At 45.2% G+C, this 11118-nt stretch overlaps 1 protein-coding gene across 3 annotated transcripts; it reads right to left on the reverse strand.

Annotated features, from left to right (window-relative positions):
* Nucleotides 1-340: 340 nt before the first annotated feature.
* Nucleotides 341-9070, reverse strand: popdc2 (popeye domain cAMP effector 2). Of its 3 annotated transcripts, XM_080498364.1 has the most exons (5): nucleotides 8962-9070; nucleotides 8274-8859; nucleotides 5045-5153; nucleotides 2883-3423; nucleotides 341-777 (listed from the first exon to the last, which is right to left on the reverse strand). In XM_080498364.1, exons 2-4 carry the CDS (start codon nucleotides 8765-8767, stop codon nucleotides 2932-2934), a joined length of 1095 nt encoding a protein of 364 aa, XP_080354490.1. In that variant the 5' UTR covers nucleotides 8768-8859; nucleotides 8962-9070; the 3' UTR covers nucleotides 341-777; nucleotides 2883-2931. The 3 variants fall into 3 exon arrangements, with proteins under 3 accessions (XP_080354490.1, XP_080354491.1, XP_080354489.1); XM_080498365.1 differs by having other exon boundaries at nucleotides 3024-3423; nucleotides 8274-9048; XM_080498363.1 differs by having other exon boundaries at nucleotides 8274-9048.
* Nucleotides 9071-11118: the final 2048 nt, after the last annotated feature.

Below are 11118 nucleotides of genomic sequence, written 5' to 3' on the forward strand. Positions count from 1 at the left end.
GCTTCATCTTCATCTTCTAAGAGTGAATAACACAAGCTGGGAAATGGACTGAATTATGATGCTTTCAGATGATTAAACGGGCCCCAGTAAAGCATGACAGTGCTATTACAAAATCCACTTCATCACATTTCAGATTTTATACCCAAATTCCTCCCAATAGGCCAACAAAGTGCTTCAGATGATGCAACAAGGGCTAATTTTCTGATCCATGAAAAAATGGTCATTGTTATATTGTGACCATTAACAACCAGGAAATACATTACAGCCCCACAAAGGTAAATCAAAACTCTTTATAACACTGAATATGAGCAAATTGTGATACAAACATGTCAAATTTAAATTAAACTGAGTGAAAATCAAGTTTGAATCAAACAAAACAAAGTTCCATTGTCAAATACAAGTGAGATGAAAACCAAATTAATTTGATTCAGTTACACAAAACCAATTATTCAACATAAAAAGTCAAAGAAATGTGCTGGTCAGTGACACGGTGAAGTCCAGTGCCCGTGAATACAATGGTGCCGATAAGGTTTACAGTCACGTTTCACAGGAAGTTGGCAATATTTGTCAAAATTTGACCAGAAAATGTTGATGAATGACATCAAGAACTGGCTTATTTTAGTGGCTCGATCTGTAATTTCAAAAAGAAAAAGTTTGTCATCTTGGTGCTCAGGTTTTCCAGGAGGGATAGTTCTCACAGTTTGGGGGTGTCGGTGGGAGCCAGCGGCGCTCTGCCCCTCAGGAATCGAGGTGGGGGGGTTCCGTCGCCGTCTCCTCCTGCAGAGTCGACACAGGAGGTTCACTTAGGAAAGAGTCGAAGTGGAAAAAGAGACATAAAGCCGAACCCCCAGCCTGCCTCCTCTCAATGGACACAACCTCAATATATCATCATTTCCCTGTTTTAAACATAAAACTGGACTCTACTCTCTCGCATCTTTATTATATTACCCTTGTGTCTGTTCACAATATGTCTGGAAAATGGAAAAATGATGATTCACTTATTAGAATAAGTCTTCTAAATGAGAATCGTCTAACTGCGATGACACTGTGTGTGTGTGTGTGTGTGTGTGTGTGTGTGTGTGTGTGTGTGTGTGTGTGTGTGTGTGTGTGTGTGTGTGTGTGTGTGTGTGTGTGTGTGTGTGTTGCAGACCCAGCCTGGTCTTTAATTACATGAAGTATAATGAGTTTGTGTCACGTTCATGTTGTGTCGTGTTTTTGTCTCTTGCTTGTGTTGAACTCTGAACCATTTGAGCTGCTGCTTTAAAAAGCTGCCCTGCCCAAATCTGACCCTGCTCTCCAGCTATGAAACGGGATCCTCCGCCTGTGATTTGGTGGTGGGGGTGGGGGTGGGGGTGTGTGTGGTTGTGTGGGGGGTGGGGTTGGGGGGAGGGGGTGTGGGGGGTGAACAGACAAGCAGACAGAAGGCCAAACTGCTCGGCGGATTATTATTAGCACTGGATTTTGTGGAACATCCACGAGATTAACAACATGTAATTTAAATCAGGAAAGAACACAGATACAGAACCTCCCCCACCACACACACACACACACACACACACACAACTCCAATATAGTCATGGAAGGTTCCGACACAAAACAGGCCCTGAACAACTGTGACACCACTGAACTGCTGAACTGTTTCCTCTGAGAACAAACTGAACTCTGCTGCCGCCTCCAAATGGCGAGGGGGCAAGTGGCAAAAAAGCAGCCATACCACTCTCTGCTGCAAACACATTAGTTCCTGACAGGAAGAAGTAATTGTAAAGTCAGTTTTTTTCCAAAGAGCAACTTTGGCTAATCATTTTTCACTTGTAGCTTCATTTAAGTGTAAAAGACCCATTGGGATATAATTGTTTTGGCTACATGCAACCAGGCCCTCAAACACATGGCTTTGGACTATGGGAGGCACCCGCGGTGCTACTACTGGCCCCGGGTGGGCCTGGACCCCCCACTGTAGGCCCGGCCCACCTATTGTGACCATGCTTTTGACCCCGGCCTCTAGTGAGCAGTGAGTGATTCTCATTGTCGCAGTTCATCCAATAAGCAGCCTGAGGAAAGCTTTGAGTGGAAGCTTCTCAGCCAATCAGCAGCTTCTACCCCAGGTGTTGACTCTTAACATGCTCTCTGCAATGTACCTTTGTATACCGTCATTCCCCCCTTTATTCAGGGTCTGCTGCCACTGCCTGCCACTGTTACGTTACATTATGGAGTGTTATGGAACGTTATGGAACATTATGGAACGTTAAGGAAGTGAACCAGACTGGAGCATGAATACAATCATGTACCACTCTGTCCTGCGTAAGGTCTGCAGAGGAGCCTTGCAGAGAGCATGTGAAGCCACACAGCGACTCTACTGAGCACTGAAACAGATCGGTGAAGGGGAACCCCTTGGTCTTTTAGGCTTATGTTAACTGGTCTATCCAGTGTTCTAGAGGCCCACCCACAATTACAATCCTGGAGCTCCTGATGACAGGAAAGAAGAGTCTGGGTAAAAACACACAACAGATCATGCAAACTGCACACGGGAACGTAATCGCAACCCGGCCATGCTGTCCCAAACCGAACCTGAGTGGTACCCATGGTTCTAAACATCAAGTTCATCAGGAAGAAGCATGTTTCAGGTCATGTCAAAATGTAAAAATTGCACTATCTTTCTTTAAAATGTAGAATCTTTTGTCAGAATAAATCCATCTAGAAATGTTCTGCTACATCATTTGGCATGATGGCATCCATCTGCGAAGAGAATGTTCAGGAAGTAGGACTAATAATTGTCGTTATACGACACATCCCGGTGAGTAAGAGCTGTGCACGCACACACACACACACACACACAGGCTCCGCCCCCTCTGCCATGCAGCTCCCTGCCCAGGTGAGGTACTTACATGTAGCTCAAGTGGTGCCCCAGTGTGTTAGCTCCAGCACCCTGCCCCTCTACCTCAAATAATCCCTCTCACTGCCATAATCCATCAAGGAGCCCGCCACGTCAGCGAAGTCCTCCAGGACCAGGCTGGTGGAGTCCTCACCAGAGGGTGGTGCCCAGGCGTCCTGGCGCGTCTTCATTGGTCCCTGCTGGTATGGTGGGAGGGGCAGCGGCTGGGCCGGATCGGGGGTCTGGTAGGCCGGCTCTTGACCCTGCTGGTCCCCGGTGGTGCCGCCGTCGCTGCCGCTGCCGCTGCCGCTGCCGCCCTCGCTGCTGTGTGAGGGCGGGGCCAGCACGTGGTAGAGGCTGGGCAGGCGGATGTCCAGCAGCACGCCGCTCTTGATGAATAGCTTGTTGTTGAGGTTGTAGAGCTTCTCTGCGATGTCGTATCCCAGCATGACGGAGAAGAGGCGGGCGATGTAGCGCTCCCTGGAGATCAGCATGTAGAGGCGGCGGCGGCGCCACGAGACGTAGCGGGAGTCCTCCTCAGCTGTCAGGGTCACCTGGAGAGAAAGAATGAAGAACACAGCTATCAAGAGCAGCTTCCTGTTTAATATTGCGGGTTGAAGTCCTTGCTGCAACAAAAGGGCCAACAGCTAACAGGAAGTGTTGTTACCTTGCTCAAGGAAGTTATCAAATCAAATAACCCGCATGTATGTCCCTGTTTGCCGGCTGGTCGGTTTACAACATTTCTCCAAAACTAAAGAAAATTGAAAATCGGTACCCGGGAGCCTTTTGATCAAAGGAAGAACCCGTAAAATGTTGGTGGTGATCCAGATCAAAATAATTGTCACAAATTTTAATGTCTCTATTGATACAAGCTGAGCCTGTCACTTTAAAGGACAAATGCATTGTGGGAAATGAAGTCGCAGTCGTCGTCCTGCTGCTCCAGTGTTTTCCTGCAGGTGTGTGTACCACCTGCACCTTCCCTCCTCCCTCCATCATCTCCACCTTCCCTCCTCCCTCCATCATCTCCACCTTCTCTCCTCCCTCCATCATCTCCACTTTCCCTCCTCCCTCTATCATCTCCACCTTCCCTCCTCCCTCCATCATCTCCACCTTCCCTCCTCCCTCCATCATCTCCACCTTCCCTCCTCCCTCCATCATCTCCACCTTCTCTCCTCCCTCCATCATCTCCACTTTCCCTCCTCCCTCTATCATCTCCACCTTCCCTCCTCCCTCCATCATCTCCACCTTCTCTCCTCCCTCCATCATCTCCACTTTCCCTCCTCCCTCTATCATCTCCACCTTCCCTCCTCCCTCCATCATCTCCACCTTCTCTCCTCCCTCCATCATCTCCACTTTCCCTCCTCCCTCCATCATCTCCACCTTCCCTCCTCCCTCCATCATCTCCACTTTCCCTCCTCCCTCCATCATCTCCACCTTCCCTCCTCCCTCCATCATCTCCACTTTCCCTCCTCCCTCCATCATCTCCACCTTCCCTCCTCCCTCCATCATCTCCACTTTCCATCCTCCCTCCATCGAACTCCACCTTCCCTCCATCATCTCCACTTTCCATCCTCCCTCCATCGAACTCCACCTTCCCTTCTCCCTCTATCATCTCCACCTTCTTCCTCCCTCCATCATCTCCACCTTCCCTCTATCATCTCCACCTTCCCTCCATCAACTCCACCCCCTCCCTCCATCAGAATCAGCAGTAGCCACCAGCAGACCCGAGCCTCCAGTCAGAGAGTGAAACTCCATAATCATCTTCTGAGCGACAGTTGAGATGAAAACCTGGATGAAGGTAAGATATTGTCTTACCTTGTGTTCTTTCAAATAGTGAAATTAAATCATGTGATCACCAAACTGAATAAAAGAATAAAGGCAGAATGTGGAATAGGTGTCATTTCCCTGCGTTCGTGTCGAGTCATTGACGGAGGTCAGAAATCTCTGATTGCTCTACAAGAGACTGGTGTAGAGTCGGTTGCTGCAAATCGATAAAAGGAACAAAGGGAAGAATAAGGCCTTTCCTACCCTTTCTTTGTAGAAATAATCAATAAGAGCCTGAATTTTACATTTTCATTCTCACTTTGTCTCCTGAGTCCAATATAACAGACAAAACTATTGAGCTGGTTTTTCCTCCTGGATTCTTTGTGACTGAGCTGGAAGTAAACCTCCTACCTGGAACTTTCCCTCTTCGTTTGGTCTCAGAGATTCCCACTCAGGAGAGTCCAGGAACTGGTGGCGCTGGATGTAATGCAGGAACTGACCCTCCAAGGACACGTTGATCCTGGGGGGGGGGGAAGAGAGAGAGAGAGACATAGAGAGAGGGGGAAACAAGGTTAAAACAGAGAAGAGGATTAAGATGTGATAATGAGCACAGAGGGAGCTGGACGTCACTTCACAAGACAAGGAAAGTGCATAAATAAAGCTAAAGACAAAGTGTGAAGTCCCTTAAATATATCTGATAAATATTAAGTGAAGTAATTTTTCAGTGTATAAAAGCATAATTCCGGGAATCAGTACAATCCAGTGGGAAGCTTAATTTAAAGGGCGAACAAGGCTCCTCGCTGTGAAACCATCCAGCGCTCTCAGTGGGAACATTTCATCCAAGCTTCTGATTGATCATTTCTTTATTGTGCCTGGAATGTTGCTGTTATGATGACCTGCGTTGTATCAGTCAGCTGACATCCACACACAGAGTTGAAACTCTCCTCCAGGTCTCAGCTGGTGTTTGGACGGACCCTTTCTGGTAAGATTAGATTCAAAGAGAGATTAATAATATTGTAATGAACTGTTTGTCCGGGTGTGTCTTCAACACGTAGCTTCTTGTGGGAGTGAGAAAGACCTGAAATCTTTATTTAGAGTCTCTAAAACAGTGAGTGTTAATGAACGACATAGTGTTGTGGTGATTAAATGCCCCGTGCAGCAGTGGCAGGGGTATTTAGGGGACTCCCTTGATGAAAATATCACAGTACAGCTGGTACAGTACATACTCTCCATACACCCGATTCCATTCAACTTATTGTCACCAATTAACCTGAAATACTTGTGTCGGAGTGCCCAGACAGAATCCATGCTTTAGGTGAACATAAATATAATGAGTTGATTTTATATGCTTTTTGAAAATTATCCGTAGAACAATTTTGATACCGGCATACCTGGATTGTTTTTTTTTAAGAAAGATGCTCCATTCGTTATTTTGTTTATTCCATTATTCTGTTTATTTTTATTTTTAGTGTCGGTTTTCTGTAATGTTATCAGTGTTTATCAGACAATTTCTACATACACACATATACAAATGTAAATACGCATTCACACACCTGCACTTTCTCATATTCTCCTCTCCCTCTCACCCAATTATATTCCTACTCTTGGAGAGAAATGTCTAATATTTAATGATTTTACAATAATTTTTTCTTTTTTGCTCCTTTCTATGTTGCCAAACTATTTCCTTTCTCCTCTGTTTCCTCCATAAACAAAACCAAGTCACATTTAGTGTTTCATATACAAGCACGCACATGCACCCACACACACACACACACACACACACACACACACACACACACACACACACAACACACACACACACACACACACACACACACACACACACACACACACACACACACACACACACACACACACACACACACACACACACATATTTATTTATAGAACACACCTGCTTCAGGTGGGAGGAGACAACAACTCAGGGTTTCCTCCAATAAACCTGCCAGTGAGCAGGTTCAGTTCACAGAGTCTGTTGGAACTCTGAGAAAACTGGAACGGAAAACTCTGAGTTTCCCTCATTTCAGGGTTAACCTACTCTGAATTTTCACATAGCCTGCTTTCTGGAACATGGCCCTGTCCCTCCTCCCGTAGATGAGAACATACATTTGAGGTAAATTGGTGACTTTAAGTTGCTTGTATGTGAGTGTTCGCCTGATGTGAACCTAAGGAAGAACATTGTTGAAATAAGTTGCTCCCGTCCAGCTTCTACCTGGAACTCCGAGGATCAGGCAGCGTGCTCTCCCCGCTGAGTCACGGACACAAATACTGTGTTTACAACTTTTCTTTTGTGCTGGCTCCAGGACGGCGAGCTGCAACGCTGCTGCGCTCTGAGGACGTTTAGACCAGGAGAAGATGTTTCCTGTGACCAGTCACTCAGTGGAGATCACCTCAGAGTGAAGACTGAAACCTTTCTGGACGCCACTAAACCTTCCACAATCTCCAAGCACCAGCAAAGCAGCAAGCACCTCTCTCAGAGGGGACTGAAAGACAGGAAGGTATAAAATAAACCAAGGCTATGATGTTAAAACACTGTCGATAGAAAGATTTATCTGAATTCTGGTCAAATAAAGGACAAATGAAATAATCCCATCATTATTCACTTTAACCCTTTACAGGCCTCTCACAGAAATCGAGAATGTCAACACTCAAGTATTGTTTATGACCTGATCTTTTTAGTCCAACTAAATATTATTTATATGTAATATAATTTATTGGGAAAGCATAAAGCATGTATTGTAAAGCAAATCTGTAAATATGTAAAATTCTCACAGGATGTCTTCAAAAGAAACAACAAAAAGCAAAAGCATGTCTGGTAACATGTCTCATGAAGGGTCAAATATTACTTTGATTTATTGAAATAGTTTCTTCTATTTCTGTGCGTGTGTGTGTGTGTGTGTGTGTGTGTGTGTGTGTGTGTGTGTGTGTGTGTGTGTGTGCGTGTGTGTGTGTGTGTGTGTGTGTGTGTGTGTGTGTGTGTGTGTGTGTGTGCGTGTGTGTGTGTGTGTGAAGGCATAAAGCACTTTGACTTTCCTTGGTTTTGACTTCCTTTATATTTGTTTATAATGTGTCTGAAACATGGTGAAGAGTAAACTTCCAGAATTCACTGAGTAAATAACAGTCCACTGTAGTGTTTTTTTTTTTAATATAATTTATGGGGAAACAAACATGACAGTGTGTGTGGTCGTCTCTGTGTGTGTGTGTGTGTGTGTGTGTGTGTGTTTGTCCTGTGGTGGTCAGGCGACATGTCCAGGGTGAATCCTGCCCTGGCCCACAGTAATCTGGGATTGGCTCCAGCAGCCCTGAACAGGATGAAGCCGTATAGTAGATGAATGGATGGATGAAATGCATTGAATTTAATGAGTGACCAGCAATCCAGGATTAAGACATGATGAATGTAGGTCTGGTGCCCCAACGTCATAAACACAACATGCCTGCTAAATATATCATTCTACTGGTTTGCTCAGCAGGGTTAAAACCAAAAACACCCAACCCAAAGCTCTACACATTGTTAATCCCATTCATTCATTCATTCATACACACCAACTGTGCTCAGTCCTTCCAAGGGGAGTATTGTGAGGGTGAAAGTGGGACAAGTCAGCAGAAACAGACGCCTCACCTGCCAGACAGCAGGAAGGAGAGCCGGTCGATGGGCGTCTGGCCCTCCACGGCGTACGTCTCTCCCGCCTTCAGCTCCACCACCTTGTTGTCGAAGGCGCTGGTGATCTCCTTGAAGACGTGGACGGGCACGCCCAGCGGCAGGTACACAGCCTGGTAGAGGACGCTCAGCTCCTCGCCGCCCACGCCCTCCCGCCGCAGCCGCCACAGCAGGTGGCAGATCTGCAGCAGGCTGGCGAGCAGCAGCAGCAGGTTCCAGGTGAAGACGTCCGGGCCGCACACGGTCAGCCAGCCCCACAGCGCCAGGCACAGGAAGGCCGGCGACAGGAAGCCGAAGATGAAGAGGCACCCGTAGGCCCCGCTGCCCCCCATGTAGCCCAGGACCAGGAGGGTGTTGCCCAGGTGGTAGATGGCTCCCTCGGTGTTGTTGCTCCAGCCATGGCAGAGCGGCGGGAACAGCAAAGTGTCCAGCAGAGTGGAATTGTCTGCGCTCATGTTGACCGGTGGGGTCGGTGGGACTTCTGGTTCAAACAGCTCGGACTGGTCAGAAGAGCTCACAAGTCAACGTTTGTTCCCTTTGTCGTGTGCTGGAAGAAGAAAAATCCGTCAATGTGAAGAAGTTCTCACGACTCTCCTTGCTCCACAGCTGGAATGGCTTTCTCCTTCTTCTCCTCCTCCTCCTCCTCCACCTCTTCTCATCATGCGGTCCGTCCTCTCTCTCTCCTCTGGCTTCTCTCCCTTTCTCACAGTCGTCCTGTCCTGCTTTTTTTCAATGTATTTTCTCCCCCGGCCGCCGGCCTGCACTGCAGAGCCAACAGCTGGAAGAGAGGGATAAGAGAGGGATAAGAGAGGGATAAGAGAGGGAGGGCGTCCCTCCAGCCCTACAAGGATAACCATGTTTGGAATTGAAACCCAAGGAGGAGAGAGTGACAGATAGAAAGCAGGCCTGCTACTTAACATAACAGAGAGAGAGAGAGAGAGAGAGAGAGAGAGGGGGGGGGGCACAGGAAGCCAGAGGGAGGAGAGGAACTACAACAGAATACTTTACTAAAGTGTCGCACATTGAAACGCTCCACAAACTGAAACCTCCAGCAGGCCTGCTTGGTTCCACGTCTGAATCATACTTAGAGACTGAAATAAGTAGGATGGCAGCACAGGTCAGGTTTCTGGTACAAACACCCACCGCCACCTCACATTTCAGCTCCAAGTATATATATACACCCACATACATATATAGACCAAACATATTTTATATGAATTATTTTATGCAAGAGTAAGTGTCTCTTAATCCTGTGCTGACAATGTTGAAAGAGCTAATCTTTAAAATAATCTGTGAATTCTAATGTTTCGTATAAGAGAACTTGGCTCATGTTGATATGACACGTTTGTGTAAAATATTTAAAATACTGCAGATCTATATGAATGCAGAAAGGTACTTTTCCCCTTGAAGTTACTGTAACAAATATGAATTACTCTGACCTGCTGAGTCCCTTTCATAGCATTTACACAATTTACTTTAATACTGACTAATTTAACTTTCTTTTACAGAATTATAAAAAACAAGATAATACAAGATTTCACTTTTTTTGAGGAAACTATACTGAACAAAAATATATACACAACACTTTTGTTGTTTCTCCCATTTTTCATGAGCTGAACTCAAAGATGTAAAACATTTTCTATAAACACCAAAGAGCTATTTCTGTCAACTATTGTAGACAATGTGTCTAAATGTGTGTTAGTGAGCACTTCTCCTTCGTCCAGATAATCCATCCACCTCACAGGTGAGGCACATCAAGATGCTGATTAGACAGTATGGATATTGACCAGGTGTGTCTTATGGTGGCCACAATAAAAGGTCACTCTGAAATGTGCAGTTTTACTTGATTGGGGGGGGGGGGGGGGGGTGGGGGTCTGGTGGTGGTGGGGGGGGGTCGGGGGGGGGGTCAGTATCTGGTGTGCAACACATCTTCTCCACATAGAGTTGATCAGGTTGCTGATTATGGGATGTTGCTCCACTCCTCTTCAATGGCTGCCAAGTTGCTGGATATTGGCAGGAAGTGGAACACGCTGTCGTATCCGTCGATCCTCCAACCTGCTCAATGGGTGTGTTTTGTTTATATTTTTCTTCAGTAAATTTAAAAAAAGCAGGACCATACAAGTAATATGTTACACTTAATTCATATATAATCCTCACTTGAAGCGCTCTTTTGCAGATGTTCAAGTAAAAGTAAGTCTATTTTCTACAATATTTGCAATGTTTAACCTTGACTTTACTCTGAATTCAAATGTAAAATTTACAATACTCATTTAAAATGAAAGTATAGTTAAAATCCGTGTATCTCCAACTTTACTGAACAATAAATCGCAACTTTAACAATTCCTCATTACTTTTGGTAAACTTAATCTAACATTTCTCACTTTAGGATGAAAATGTATAACTAGACAGGTCAGCTGATAATAGTTGCTGCTTTTCTTTAACATTTTTATAGGCGAGTTTGAATTAAATAATTAACAACTGATCAAATTAAATGACAGGTTTTCTAATATACATTTTCTGAGGAATAAAAAGTTCCATGTTTTGTCACCAGATTATGTGAAGAGCAGCCTAAAGTAATTCAAGAAGTATTAATGAAGTATTTTGCTTTCTCTGATTAAACCTTTCTGTGACACTTAAACAACACAGCAAATTTAAGAATCTTATATACATAGCTTTGATATGATCCGATTCGATACGATTTGATGTTGATTTGATAGAGATTCAATTCTACACAATGCGATTTGGTGCGATATGATTCAACATGATGTAAAGCGATTATACTTAACGTGTACTAATGATCGCATTT

The sequence above is a fragment of the Blennius ocellaris genome, assembly GCF_963422515.1.
Source record: "Blennius ocellaris genome assembly, chromosome: 6".
Taxonomy (NCBI): domain Eukaryota; kingdom Metazoa; phylum Chordata; class Actinopteri; order Blenniiformes; family Blenniidae; genus Blennius; species Blennius ocellaris.